At 37.1% G+C, this 15,939-nt stretch overlaps 1 protein-coding gene across 1 annotated transcript in view; it reads right to left on the bottom strand.

The window, feature by feature from the left end:
- Positions 1–6,378: 6,378 nt before the first annotated feature.
- Positions 6,379–15,939, bottom strand: part of PPA2 (inorganic pyrophosphatase 2) — a gene marked incomplete at its 5' end in the record, with an annotated part of 101,588 nt that continues 92,027 nt past the window's right edge. Inside the window, 2 exons of the mRNA XM_079701696.1 lie at positions 6,379–6,586; positions 7,654–7,690. Of these exons, the coding sequence (XP_079557822.1) occupies positions 6,558–6,586; positions 7,654–7,690 (66 nt within the window). The 3' untranslated portion in view covers positions 6,379–6,557. The remainder of the gene's footprint in view (positions 6,587–7,653; positions 7,691–15,939) is intronic.

Here is a 15,939-nt window from a genome sequence, read left to right as displayed (position 1 = left end):
CTCTTTTGGATATCCCTAAAAGGAATAGATTCTTATATTTCAAAGATCTTACATGGCTTTGGAATAGAGCAGAGATACCCTCAAAATGCTTTCCATGCAGTGATAGGACACTGTCCTCAGATGCAGAAGTCCTGTGATTTCCAGGAACCTCTAAACTTCAGTTAATGTAATAAGTAAAATAGAAAGAATATCTGTCTTCTTCACAGGATGCAGTGTCAATTTAATACAACCAATATGAATTGTTAATGTGTAAAACAATAATGCTAAAATGGTCATGACACAGTCTCCGCTCTTAGTGAGTTTATAATCCAGTAGTAGAGGCAATATGAACAATTCTGATATATGCTATAGTGAACGAAATCCTGTAATGGAGGAATAAATCAATAGTGCTATATCCTCTCCCCCAGGAGAAAATGATTGATTTCAACGTGAAGAGTGGGAAAGGTTTCACAGACAAGGCAGCATTTGAGCTGAACTTGGAGGATAAGAAAGAGTGCAGGAAGCAATGACATACAGTGGAAAGGGCATCAGTCTTGGAGTCGACAGCCCGAGTTCTGCTCCACACCTGCCTGCATCACTCACTGCAAGCCTGCAGGCATCTCCGGCACAAGCAGGGCCCTGAGCACGGGGCTCTGCCTGCCTTGCTGTTGGTTTAGACAGGAAAGAACAGCAAAATCTACTTGCAGATTTCACTGGGGGCTGAGCCGTTTTTGTCCACCTGTGCATAGCAGTGCTCTTCTGGCCTGAATCCTAGTATTCATGTTCTACTCCCCGGATGGTGAGAACCCTTGCTTTAGGATGGTAATCCCTGATCTTGCCAACGGCTAAATTCTCCTAGTCAAGGACCACAGATGCACGCCTACCATCCAGTTTTAGCTGCTTTAATTGGATAAACTCATTGTTTGGCATTCTTCCATGATTTCTTTTAAAACTGTACTGGTTGTACTATTTTATCCATTTTTCATTTAAGGTGTTAACTTTAAAAAATTTATCTTTCATTTTTTACTTTTAACAGAGAACAGGAAGCAGTAATAAGGGAGCATAACAAGGATAGTCCTATAGCTAGTCCTGCCTCAAAGCAGGAAAATTAGTAGAACTACCCCATGCATCCCTGGTTAGCTCTGCATAAATATTTTTAGGGCCCAGGTTTAGATTTTTGAATGTGGGCTAATCTCTTTAAACTTGGATCCAGCCCCTGCAGGATCCAAATTTTACATCTGAAAATAAGGATATTATACAAATTGATAAAAACATCAAGATCCAGTAGATAAATAGACAAAGAAAATAAATGGAACATTCATAAAAGATACTATAACTAGTAAAAATGTAGGGAAACAGTTAATAATACAATTAACTGTTATGTATATATATAATTAACTATTATAGTAATAACAACAACAAAATATCCTATCCTAGGAAGGATAGGAAAGAAGAAACTAAAAGTCTCACGTATTACGGGTGGCAATACAACTGGAATAACCTTTATGAAAATTTATTTGGCCATAAAATGTTCTTATTCTGTGATGCCCTCTTATGGAATGCATACTGAGAAAATGATCTCAAAGAAGGAAAAACTCTGACCGTTTATCTGATGACTGTAGAAACCTCATAAGGAATCTTCCTGTTTCCATCCTTGCCCTACACTGTCCCCCGCACACTCAGCCCCAGCACAATCTATTTTCATCACCGCAGTCCTCTGCTCAGGACCCTCCCTTATACCATCACTTGATCAAGGTATAAGGCCAAGCCTTATGTTGGCTGACAAGGCCACCTATGCTCTCCCTTCTGCCTCTGGGACCTCATCTCTGTCACTCTTCTTTTGCTCTTTCCCCTCCAGCCACAGGCTCCTTGCTGTTCCTCCAAACTGGTCATACTCCTACCTTAGGGCCTTTGTTCTGAGTATTTCCTTTGCCTCAGTTCTCTTCCCCCAGAGACCCATGAGGTCCCACTCTGCTTCTCTCAACCTTTTGCCCAGCTGTCATCTTCCTAAGAGGCCTGTCTTGACCTACTCAGTTTAAAACTCCAATTCACATTCCTACCCCTGAATAAAAGCGGGATTGCTGATTTCCCCTTTCCCTGCTCTTTCTCTCCTACGCACTATAGAAATTACTTACAATGTCTGTGATCTGTCTTCCCCACACAAAATACGAGGTCCACAAGGGCAGGGATTTTTGTCAGTTTTGCACTGGTGTATCCTAAAAACTTGGACTAGTACCTGGCACTTACACATAGGCAGTCAGTAAATAACTGTTGAATGAATGAAGTTTAAAATAGCAAAAAGGAGGAAGCATGTCTAAAAACAGAGGGCTGGCCGATGAAAATCATGGTAATGGAATGCATTCTAGACTGATGTAATCAAACCTCTTAATCTTTCTGCGTGATTCAACCCTTTGCAACCAGGTACTTTAAAAAGGGGAAAGAGCCCTTTCTGCATTGGGGAATCTGAACAGAGAAGATGGAAGCACCGGCAGCTTCCCTCTTGGGGTACCAGGATACCTCGAGAGTCTTGGTCTTCAGGAAAGGACTGACAGCTGCATTGTTCGGCCTGACATAAGAGAGCTCAATAAATATTTTTTGACTGAAGGAAAGAAGAGCTTATGCCTCTGTCCTGGCTGCACTGGGTTCCTGGCTCCTTTTAAGGTGGGGAATGATCTGAGAAGTGGAGTTTGTTCCCAACAGGTGATCTAAGTAGGGTAAATGTCAGGTCAGCCACAGAGGCCCTGGCCTGTGCGTGACAAGGACTCACACGTTCCTCAGAGCTCTTCCATCTTCTGCTGCCACTGCTGTCTTCCCCACCCCGGTCGGAGGAGAGCCATCTCTTGTTTCGACACCTCGAGGCTGTCGCATGAGAAGCAGCCACTTCTCTCTCAAGGTGCCTTAGGAAGACAGAAGCCAGGGGTGGGTCTGCGGGGGTGACCAATTATTATGGGCTCACTTTATCTAGTAAGTTTGATAACTTAGAAATCACAAGTGATTCTCATCAGGTGTAAATTTTTCTCTGATTTGAAATGCAGAAGAACACTTTTAACATTTAACACTAAACTTCATATAAATTTTATTGCCTTTCATTTTTTTTTCTAACAGGAAGTAGTGATAATATTATATACGAGTCCACTACGAAGGCAGACATCTGGTTTTCTTTCTTCTCTTTTAAGGGGGAAGATAACCTCAAACAACATTAACATGAAGAAATTCTCAATATGATCTACCCCTCAACTATCTAAACCAATGGGTTTAAAACTTTATGGGGGTGGGAGGAAAACAAGTTTATGGCCCCAACCCCGGAAATTCTGATTTAGTAGATTTTAGGGAAAGCCAGAAATCTGTATTTTAAGAAGCATTCTAAGTGATTCTGGAGCAGGTGTTTCATAGACCCCACTGGCAAACACTGATATCACCTTGGACAGAATATAGAAAGAAGGATGAAAAGAACATACCTGACCCAGAACTTAAAGATGTGATCCACTGTATAATAAAGCAGTAAGTAATAAAGATGAATCAGCAGTCACAAGAAACATGTTTAGTCATGACAAGGCAGTGAACCCCCTCCTGGGAATAAATCATCAAATGTTGCTATTAGTGAGTACACAAACTGCTAAAAATGCATGTAGTCCTTGATGGAGAACTGCATTTTATGAAATTCAGTGTGTTTCTTCTGCAGAACAACGGAGTGATACTAAATGTATCATGTAAGAAATGATTTGGTCTGTATGTGAAAAATAAAGAAAAGCTCACAAAAATTTCAGAGAGCACATTTGAGAAAAGTAAATCTTGGACAGTCTACCCCTTTGATTTTTCATATCCATGGGACCTAGCTGTGGGTGTTACCTAAAATCCCACCCATGGATCACTTTTGGTTTCCTAATTTGTTTTAGGTGATTTTTTTTTTTTTTTTTTTTTTTTGCGGTACGCGGGCCTCTCACTGTTGTTGCCTCTCCCGTTGCGGAGCACAGGCTCCGGACGCACAGGCTCAGAGGCCATGGCTCACAGGCCCAGCCGCTCCGTGGCATGTGGGATCTTCCCGGACCGGGGCACGAACCCGTGTCCCCTGTATCGGCAGGCGGACTCTCAACCACTGCGCCACCAGGGAAGCCCTGTTTTAGGTGATTTTTAACAAAGATTCATTTTTATCCTTTTGAAGGATTTTTCCTAAGTATGTGTTCAAGTTAATTGTTCCATGGGAATGAGCTAGCAAAGATCAGATTAGCTAGTCTGGAAGACATTCTGAAACAATTATGAAATAGATGCTGAAATATAATTGTCACTATAATAATACTGATGACTACGTAGCAATGTAGAAAGATGCTTATGAGTTAAAATTCAAAATGATGTATTTAAGATTCTAACTATGTAAAATCATATACTATGAAGACAATTGTGATTAACTGTACTGTAGTGAGCAAGGCTCACTAACTAGGTAGCATCTAAGTATCACTGACTGCTAGGAGGAGGGGAGCCAACTACGAGGTGTGAGTTACCCCACACGAGGCCCACCAGACATGGCTTCTTCTCCAACTCACAGGAGATTAATATGCCACATGCCATAAGCCGTTAATCCATCCTTTGATAATTTGCTTATTGTTTAGTGCAGACCCTCCCCAAAGTCGAAAATTTGTGTATGACTTACAGTTCGTCCTCTGTATACGTGGTTCCTCTGTACCTGTGGCTCTCATCCACGCATTAAACCAAGTAGCAGATTGTGCAGTGCTGCAGTATTTATCATTGACAAAAGCCTGCATATAAATGGGCCCACACAGTTCAAACCCACATTGTTCAACGGCCAACTGAATTGAAATAATAGTTGTTCTCTATTTTATATCTTCCTATAAGTTTTATTATTTTCACAGCTTAAGCTATCAATATATAAAATTAAAAATAGATTCTCTCCTTACATTCTTTGATGTCCCTCAAAGAGGTTCACACATTCCCAAAGACATCTCAAGTGAACATTACTATTTCACGTGGGCTAATGACAAACTCTGTGCCTGTTTCCTCATCTGTAAAATAGGCATGCTCTGAGCTTTGCCCACATCACAAGGTGGCTATAGGAGGGAAGCAGCATGCATAGCAGGGTGAAAAAACCATAGCATTTAGAGCCATGTAGTCATGAGTCCTAATTCTGGCTCTGAAACTTACTATCTCTGTGACCTCTGACAAGTTATTAAACTTCTCGGAGCCTCAACGTGAAATGGGCAATTTCCACCTTATAGGGTATATGCATGAATGACATCTGAAACACTGCCCAACATGCAATAGACGCTCAAGAAATGCTATTATAGCAGTGCTTTGTAAACCACAAAACATATTATGTAAATGCAATGTGTTCATAATGATAATAGAAAGAAAAGGGGAGAAAAAAACTATGAACAGAACTGGCCACAGAAGCACAGTACTGGGAATGTGAAAAACACAAGATGTGCTTGGAGAAGGGGTAACATGACATGGCTGAAAGATGGCATTCCTGATTTCTGTTCTCAAGAATATGAAAAGCCATTGAAGGCACTTTGAGAAAAATCTAACAAGGCATTACCCATGCTTTAGGAACATAACTATTTGGAAATGTGGAAGATGATATGCAGGAAGGAAAGCCAGAGGTAGGATAACAACTTGGTTAGGAGGCAAGAGGGCATGAAATTGGGCTGCAGCAATGGGAACGAGGCAGAGGTATGGACCTGGAGGCATGGAGAAGAGCTAGGAGGCTGTTACAGAATCTGGAGAAATAAGGGGGAAAACCTGCATAGTAAGGGTGCAAAGGAATGGAGAGGGCAAAGAAACATTTAGATGACCTTCATGAGTAAAGAGAGGAGAAGGGAGATTCAATATGGTTTCAAGGGTCTGACAGGGGAACTAGGAGAATGTTAATTCTGCTGTTCAAGAAAAAGGGAAGATAATGAGTTCAGTTTTGGACAAGAGGGATCCAAGGCATTTAAAGAGATGTCCGCTAGATAGACCCCAGGAGAGAGAACTGTAGAGTTGGGAGTGATCACCATAGAGATGAGAAGTAAAACTAAGAGGACTTGATGAGAATCAAATGGAGTTTAGGACCTACAAAATAAATGGTAGGAAAGAGTCTTAATAAATGTAAACACATTTACACAGGACTATTAAGAGGACAAAGGTTGGCTAAATGAAGTCTCCACCAGCAATGGACTCAAAAAACATAATATGGTACGAAAATGAGAGCAATAATATCTATAAAAATCATATTAACTTACTAAATTTATCATTTTTATATTAACTCACAGAAATAAAAGTTAATAAAATCATTGGGTTCCTTCAGGCATGCAAATTGGAACTGGTGAAACTCAATGCTTCTAAATTTTTGCTATGAAATTCAACAACATCTTTTCACATCAGTAAATATCCAAAGGAGACTAATTCAAAAATTTCAATGTTTATTTACACTTTGCATATCTCAAAAACTTTGAAAAAAAAAAGAAGTTTCAAAAGGAAGTTAGCAAATTCTCATAGATCTGCTTGTTTCTAGCACTTGGGGGAGATGGAGTCTTGGAGTTTTAGAGACTGGAATCCTGATGGTAGAACTTCAAATGTTCTCATCACTTGCCAAGGAAGTGCCATACTTGATCTGTATTTAAAAATGGGGGAAGCAGGGTGTTAGGGAAGGGGTGGAGAGGGAGTGGGGGAGGAAAGGAGGATAAGACAAATTTAATTTAGACCTTTCAGAAAGATTTAGGCAGATAAAAACAATCAGAACTTAGTATGACACATTTCTATATTTAAAGCCTCTCACCTTTAAACTTTCATCCTAAGTTCTCTCATTTGGCTAAGGCCTTATAGTCTAGAGCTTTCCCACTTTATTTCCTACATCTTACTGGGTCACTTTAGTCTTTATTGAATAGTACTGAAGCTAGTGTCCTAGCTATGGCATGAAAGGTCTAGGAAAACCCTGTACTGTAAAATCTGACTGTCTGTCAAATACCCAAAATGGGATAGTATTGCAAAGAAACAATCTGTTAGTTTCCCATATAAGGAATATAGTTTGCTTTCCCACGAAATCATGTCTATACATTTGCTCCTTTCTAAACATCTTACAACTCGATTCACAGTAAATAGTTCTCATTTTTCCTCCAAACTTGCAAGCTGAATATTCTTCTAAAGTTTCATATTAAAACAAAAAGGCAAAAAAGCCTTGCAATATTTTAAAAGGCAAATGATACATGCACATGCTTGTATTTTGAGATTTTTACTACAGAACATTTTTACTTGTTTCTCAAAACAGCTTCAAATAATGGTAATTTAAAAAAATACTATTTTTAATCCTACTATAAATTTTGATTTTAAGATCTTTAGTTAAAATGAGTGATCCATTAAAATGATGATAGATAATAAATGAAGTCTCCCAAATGCAGACATTTGGAGGCTTAAAATTTATCAGAACTAGCTGGAACCTCAGTGCTTCACCAACAGTCACTGCACAATCAAACTACTTTCTAGCCTAAAAGTAATAAACGTGTTCCTTATTTTCTGAAATTAGGAAATAATTGATTTCATCTGAAAACTTTAATGACTAAAAAAGTATTTTACTTAGTTTATATAATTTTAAAATTAATCTATTGTATTTTTTGGGGTGTCCACTACTGTAAACGAATAAATTTACATATCTAGCTCCTTAAGAACCAGCATATACCATACCTTCTTCACTACTTCCTTTATTCAGTGAAAATGACACCTGAAAGATAAGAACAGTCTCTGTTATAACGAACATTTAGATGTGGAAACTATATCCAGAATGTTTTTTTTTTAACATGAAATTATAGAACAAAGTGAATACTCCTCTTTGCCTTTTATTGTTATTGCCTGTTCTTTCAGATAAACAAACCACAGACTTAAGAGTCAAATAAGAAAAAAAAGCATTCTTGAAAAAATTTTCTGTCATTAACCCATGGGAACTACTGAGAATGTGAAGAGAGGAGAGGGGTTTTCTTTCAGTTGCTTCTTTGGCTGAGGACTTGAGAACAAAAATCCAAAACACATATTCATAGATACATGCACACACGTGTACGTAGGTACACACACACAGAGACACATTATATAATGTATTTAGCTGTCTTCTAAAGTGTTTAAATTAATTTTTCTATTTTGATGACTGGGCCAAGATTCCTAGAACAGACATAACCTGTGGTAGACAAGATTGAAAAGTTTTTCTGAGATACAAGATTTTTTCCTAATTAAGAATAATGCATTTTTAAAGGTTTAAAAAAAAAATTTAAAGAGAGATCCATTCTCCACAGAGGAGAATGCACAAAGCCCAAGAATAACCAGAATAAGCATCTATGTAACCAACACCCAAGTCGAGGAATGGAACATGCCAGGCACTTCCCCAATCATAACCTCTTCTTCCCTGAGGTGTAACCACCACCCTGATTTTATAACACACTTTCCAGATTTCAAATTTAATAATCAACTTCTAATTCTCTGAATTTGCTCAGCTTTAGTAGGAAAGATCTACCTCTGATATTTGAGTTCTGGGGCAAATGTACAAATGGAGACCCATATATCATACACCTGAGTATTTAAAGGTTATAAATCAAGCTAACAAAGTGACTATAAAAACTGTTGCATCCTACTATCTTGATAAATATACCTTTGCACTGACTTGGAAGCTCTTGTTTAGCATTCTGGACACCTTAGAGACTGCCTGAACATGGCAGAGTAAGGAAAAGAGGCACATGGCCTTCGTCCCACCCTGCTTCTGCTACCCCAGGCTCCATTCTGTGTTGAGGGCCTCACCTGCACAAGGGTAGCTCACACATCTAGGCATCCCCTGCCTCCTAACAGCCACCCACAGGCCCCTGTAGAAGTAATGGTGAGCAGAGTCCACACAGTCATGAGCGTACACTTGGGGAGATGCCCACGTAGGCCCTGGAAACAGGCTTGCAGCTATCTGGGTAAGGAATTCCAGGGACTTGAGTAACTAAAAGGTGGTCTAGAATGGGGGCTTGGGCTCCTGGTGAATGCACAACTTTGGTCCCTCGGTCTTGCCCTGTGAGGAGGGATGTGATTGGATGAGGGCCAAAGCAGGACCCTCTAAAAAGAAGGACCCAAAGCAGGGCTGTCCTTAGGTCTAAGGACAGTCCTGAAGAACAACTTAGGAGAAAAATATAAATTTCAGCAATATTAAAAGATTCTCTATGATAGTTAATGTGCCAACTTGGAGGTTGGTTTTGCTTGAGATTAACTTTTAAATTGATGAACTCTGGATAAAGTAGACTGCCCTCCATAATGTGAGTGGGCCCCATTCAATCAGCTGAAGGCCTGAACAGAACAAAAAGACCAGCCTCCCCAAGCATGAGGGAATTCTCCAGCAGACTGCCTTTGGACTTCATCTGAATCCCTGGTTTTCCTGGGTCTCCAGCAGGCTATCCCCTTCTGCAGATTTTGGAATCACCAAGCCTTAACAATCTCTTCATATGTATCTCCTATTGACTGTTTCTCTGAAAAACGCTGGCTAATACATTCCCCTGAATCATAAATGGGTTAAAGTTATTTTTCCTTCTACTCTTTGAGAAAAAGGTTAATCAAATATGCTTTGTTTTATTTTCTATCATACAAAATGATGATATAACAATGTAAATAAAGAAGACCTCTGTATAAATTTTATGTAAAACATCCTTGAGATTTTTCCAAGTACTTCAAAAAAAAAAAAAAAACCGAAAGAAAATTCTATTCAGCTTCCTAGCACAGAGAAAATGCTTAACCATGGTTGGTTTTGAGGATGGCAGAACTTAAATAATTCTGGGTGTGAAAGTAACACTACAACATAAAAATTGAGATTAGGCCTTTGGGATTTGATGGCTCTGTTTTTCTAAATAGACTATAAAACAGAATAACTTGCTTATTCTTTGAAATTCTTATGCTCTTTAAATTGTGCAGGACGCCTATTACAGAGTTTGTTGGAAAGGTAGCTCTTTAGATTTCCTGCTTAAAATTAGCAGCTGCTTCTTGCTGGAGCTGTCAAATATTTCAGGGGAAGATGATATATGAAATAGAATAATCAATCAGCTTCTCATTAACCTAAAAAGCATTACAGAAAAGAAATGGACAAACTACTCTAGCTAAAACATTTATCATTACATTTTATTTTAAAAATAATTCCCAGAATGTTTTATTTCTTTATTCCTAAAATATATTTCTTGGTTGGTAGAATATATTCAGACTGTACAAAGTCTCATATAAAAGAAAACAAACATCACAGGTAAATCTAACAGAGATAAAATAACTATGAAAGTCTGGAAGTTTTTTTTGTTTTTTTTTTTTTACACATCTCCATATTAACGTATGTCAAAAGAGACCAACATTTAAATTTGAAAACAACAATGGGTTCATGATACACATCAGCTATTTAACTCTTCACCTACTGTCAATGACTTCCTGATTCTTAAACATTACACTTGCTTACAGAAAATGGAAGAACAAAGAAACACACAGAGCAGCATTTTAAAGTGACCTAATCCCAACCCTCTCTCTCAGAAGTCACCATCATTACATTTTCCTTGTACGAAACAGAAGGATTTTCAGTTACTTACTTCTAATTTCTCAGTAGGGGATGAATGTGGGCACCCTCTACTCATCCAAGATAAATTCTCCAGGAAATTGTATTACTTTATACTCTCATTCTAAAAATGCTGTCTCCTCTCCTCTCCCACTCCAAAAATACTTCTCATGAATATTCATATCTTTAATTTCTTTCAAACAAATTTAGTGTTCTTATTACCAAAGTATTCCTCTTTTATCAACCAAAGAAGGCTTACTCTCTTTCTGTCCCTACTCATGTGTAAACTGTATTTTAAATGAACTATTAAACAACTGTTTTGTACTCCTTCAGATAACCCCACCAGGTCCCTATAAGCATTTTCACCTGCAGGTTACATTTGTTCAAATTAATTAACAAACATGACACACTCAACCAACATAAAAGCTTGCTTTACTACATGATATGAGGATTGATGTTCTTTTACTTTATTATAAGGATTCAAAATTAAAGAGAAAAAAGTTTCTGATTTTTCATTCAGGTGAGTAGGGTTTTAGTTGAATTAAATTACCTTGGGTATTCTCTCCCTACATTATGTTTCCATGGTTTATAAGGCAGTTACTCTATATTCATTTTTTTTTTCTTCTTCCAGTTTTACTGAGATATAATTGACATACAGCACTGTATAAGTTTAAGGTGTACAGCATAATGATTTAACTTACATCATGAAATGATGACCACAATATGTTTAGTGAACAGCCATCATCTCATATAGATACAAAATTAAAGAAACAGAAAACACATTTTTCCTTGTGATGAGCACTCAGGCTTTACTCTCTTAACAACTCTCACGTGTAACATACAGTGGCATGAATGCTATTTATCCTACTCTACCGTGTATCTCTAGTAGTTACTTATCTTATGACTGGGAGTTTGCACCTTTTGACTGCCTTCATTCAATTCTTCCTCCCCCCACCCACCGCTCTGGTAACAGCAAATCTGATCTCTTTTTCTGAGTTTGTTTGTTTGTTGCAGTATAAATGACCTACCACACTAGGTTAGTTCCTGGTGCACAATATAGTGATTCGGTATTTCTATGTATTACAAAATAATCACCATGATTAATCTAGTTACCATCTGTCACCATACAAAGATTTTACAGTATTATTGACTACATTCCCCTTGCTATACACTTCATCCCCATTATTCATCTATTTTGTAACTGGAAGTTTGTACCTCTTAATCCCCCTCATCTATATTCATTTTATTTTCACATTTCTTTTCTGATTTCTGCTTTATAAATCAACAAAACTTGACCAATTCTTAGTTATCCATAAACAAAATGTAAGAGTATTTTTTAAAAATATTTTTTTGTTTATTTATTTGGCTGCGCCGGGTCTTCGTTGTGGCACGCGGGATCTAGTTCCCCGACCAGGGATTGAACCCCAGCCCCCTGCTCTGGGAGTGTGGAGTCTTAACCATTGGACCACCAGGGAAATCCCTGTAAGAGTATTTTAGGTTTATGTTAGTTTAATCTACTTCCTCTTCCTTTCAAGAATGTCTACAATTGGCTAGTAGCTGGAAAAAATTATTTTACTTTCATCTCCTTTGTCCATCTTTGAGTGGTAATGCAGTGAAGCTTTTAAGAGAAAAGAAAGGGAAAGGAAGAGGGAGATATACTAGAATCAGATCCTGATTTATCAAGAAAATACATTATTTAAATTTTTTAATAGTAAACTGCCACAAAGATGTTCATTTTCAGAGTCACAAATAAAACAAATCTGTATGGCATAAATATTGTAGCATGACCTCATTAGAAAAATCACATCCACAGAAAGGTTCCACTCTAAAGGGAAACACAGTCCTCTTTGATGGAGATGTAAAGTGAGTGCCCACAGAGGGAAGGGTCTCTTGTCTAGGCAGTCCAAGAGGTCCAAGCAACCCTGATAATAAGAGGGCATCCCAGCCAGAGTGATTTCAGAACTTAGTTTTGAGTTGGCTTGATTTCAAAAACCAGAAGCCAAGGATTGTCATCTTGTTCTGAGATGTGCAAGGAAACTGTTGTTGTTGTCATCAATAGCTTTAAGCAGAGATGAAGTACATGCCCAAAGGAAACGATCTGAGAAGGATGCTGTTAAAAGTCCTATCCAACAACTATAATGAACTGTAACATTATTCTTCTGGTCATTACTTTTCATATTTGAAACTAATTAAAAATATTCATTAGTTGGTAGCTTCCCATTAGAGTACAGAACACCAAAGTGTGTACTTCTACACTAGCTGCTTTATTGATTATCTTTGTTGTGGGCCTCTAAAAAAATGTTAATATGGCTTTGGTGTGAATTTTTTAAGTGCTATTGCTTTTAAGCTATAACAATGCCTCAGACTCACATCAGACGCTTCTGATGATGGATTCACCTAAAGTCCTTCGCCTGGTTATGTAAACGCCAACATGCGTTTATGAGATTGCTGGTAAAGTTTAGGGATGAAAGAGGTGGCCACAGTATATACTGATGTTAATTGCCCCCGTACGGAATAACTAACTGTTCAGGCACTATTTGTTGAAAACTTATTACTTTGAAAATCAGTTGTCCACATATATGTAGGTCTATTTCTGGATTTGTTTTAACTGGTCTTTCTCTAGTTTTACACCATTACTATACTCTTTTGATTACTGTAGTTGTATAAAACGTCTGGAAATCAGGAAGAGTTGGTATTCCAACTTTGTTCTTTACACAGTTGTTGAGTCTATTCTAGGTCCTTAGTATTCACATACATGAGTTTGTTAATTTCTACAAAAAAGCGTATTACAATCTGATTGATACTGCATTAAATCTATAGATCAACTTGAGAATTGACATAGCAATATTGAGTCTTCCAACCCACAAACATGATACATCTTCCCATTTATTTAGTTCTCTGGTATCTATGGGCAATGTTTTACAGTTTTCAGGGTACAGGTTCTTCACATTTTTTTTTCCAGATTTATTCCTAAGTGTTTCATATTTTTGAAGGAATTATAAATAATGTATTTGTTTTTTGTTAATTTTTCTTCCTAATATATAAAAATACAATTGTTTATTGTATATTGAGCTTATATCTTGCAACCTTGCTAAAATCACTTATTCTAGTAGCTTTAGATTTTATGGGATATTTAATATAGACATTCGTGCCATCTTCCTTTATAACCTGTATGCCTTTTCCTTCTTTTCAATGCCTTCCTGCACTGGTTAGAAGCTTCAGTACAATGCTTAATAAAAGCAGAGGAGCTGACGTAGAAGGTCTGGCCATTCTGGAGAAGCTGCAGACCAGCTGCTGCCCCACCGCCAACAAGGAGAGCTAGCAGATCAGTAATAATGCGTAAGTCAAAAGCATCTGGCATAACACTGACCTTCAGAGCGTAAGAAAAGGATGTTTTCCATTTCTGATTTCCAAATATCACAGAAATTTCTCTTGTAGGCAAAACTTACTTGTAAACTTTCAGTGAATGTAATTTTGTGAAATAAAGTTTAGCTTACTTAGCAAATTGAGCAGAAAGCAGTCACAGAGGGCAATGTTATGGATGGGAAAATGGAAGACACTTGAAAAATGTGAATAAATTGAGAGTGGTGGTAAGGAAAAAAAAAAAAAAAAAAAGCAGTGGGATCCGAGGTCTAGAGTTGTATTTACAGAAAGGTTTTTAAGTGCAAATTTAAGTTGTTTATGCCTATTTCTTCTTCAGTGAGTTTTGGTAGTTTACGTATTTCAAGGAATCTGCCCATTTCATCCAACTTGTGAAATGAACTGGTATACAGTTTTTTCACAATATTTCTCTATTGTTCTCCTAATAGCTCCTAAATCAGTAGTGATGCCACTTGTCTCATTCCTGACATTAAAGATTTGTCTTCTCTCTTTTCTTTCCTGAACATTCTGGCTAAAGGGTTTATCAGTTTTGCTGGTCTCAAAGAGTCGATATTTGGTTTCATTAATTTTCTGTGTTGTTTTTCTGGGCATACAAATTCTCTTAATTATGAAATATCAATACTTCAAACACACAGAAAATGAAGAGACCTTTATAACCAATATCTACTCTCTAGATTTTTTTAGAGTTAACATTGTTATTTCAGAAAAGTTACAACTGAAGTCTCTTTTTCTCCCGACTCATCAAAAATAAAGACCTTATTTATTTTTACTCCCTCTCAGAAGTAATTTCTCCTAACCACTATGCTGAAACTGGTGTTTATTGTTCTTATTTATGTTTCTAAAATGTGAGCAATGTATCTGTTTGTATTCATTAAAAATATATGGTGCTGCTTTGGGTGTTTTAAAATTTACTTCAAGAATGCATACTATATCCTGCTGCAAATGTTTTTTTCACCCAATACTGCACTTTAAGGTTTTATCCATGTAGAGTCATATAGTTCTAATTCACATATTTTACCTGTGGTATAGTATTCCACTGTACAAATATACTACAGTTTATTTACCCAGTTTTCTATTGATAGATGTTTGTCCAGTTTCCAACTTTCCCATGTCTGATCATAAAAACGTATGTATTAGTGTCTCAATAGAATGTACATCTAGAAAGGTAACTTCAGAGTAGTGGGTTATAAGCATCTTCAACTATACTAAAAATCACTTAATTGCTCTTCAAGGTAGCTGTACTAATTTATACTCCTATAAAGCATATCAACAAGTACGAGTGGTCTCCCTTCTCCACTTGCTTAAAAACACTTGTAAACGTTTGCCTATCTGATAACTATGAAATTGCACTATGTCTTAATTTGATTTCATTGATCACTGGGGAAATACAGCAGATTTTCACATGTTTACTGGCAATTTAAATATTCTCTCTTGTGAGTTACCCATTCATACTTTTGCCCATTTTTTTTCCTACTGGTTATTTTTTTCTTGTTGATTTGAATAAGTTGTTAATCCTTTTGTTACTTATATGCAAGTATCTTCTCCCAATCAATGGCTTATCTTTTGACTTATTTTGTGGTATCTTTAATTGTTTACAGCTTGAAAAAAAACTTTAAATTTGTCAGTCTTTTCTAGGTTATTCCTGGCCCTTTAATATTCCATATACATTTTAGGATTATCTTACCAAGTTCAGTGAAAACCCTATTGAAATTCTGATTAAAAACAGATTGACTTCATTAATTAATATGGGAAAAATTGTCATTTTCATAATTAAGTATTCCTTTAAACTGTTGATAAGTCTATTTGGGTTTTCTGTTTATTCTTGATTTGACATTGTAATTTATATTTTTTTAAAAATTGTCAATTCATCTATGTTTAGAAAGGTATTGCCAAAAGCAATTTAGAATATTCCTTTTTTTCTTTCTTTTTTTTTTTTTGGCCACACTGTGTGGAACATGGGATTGTAGTTCCTGAAAAGGGATTGAACCCATGCCCTCTGTCCCCCCTGTAGTGGAAGCATGGAGTCTTAACCACTGGACTACCAG

The sequence above is a fragment of the Hyperoodon ampullatus genome (assembly GCF_949752795.1).
Source record: "Hyperoodon ampullatus genome assembly, chromosome: 1".
NCBI classification, from domain to species: domain Eukaryota; kingdom Metazoa; phylum Chordata; class Mammalia; order Artiodactyla; family Ziphiidae; genus Hyperoodon; species Hyperoodon ampullatus.
The sequence above is the reverse complement of the archived record's forward strand: the minus strand, read 5'-3'. Positions and strand labels throughout refer to the sequence as shown.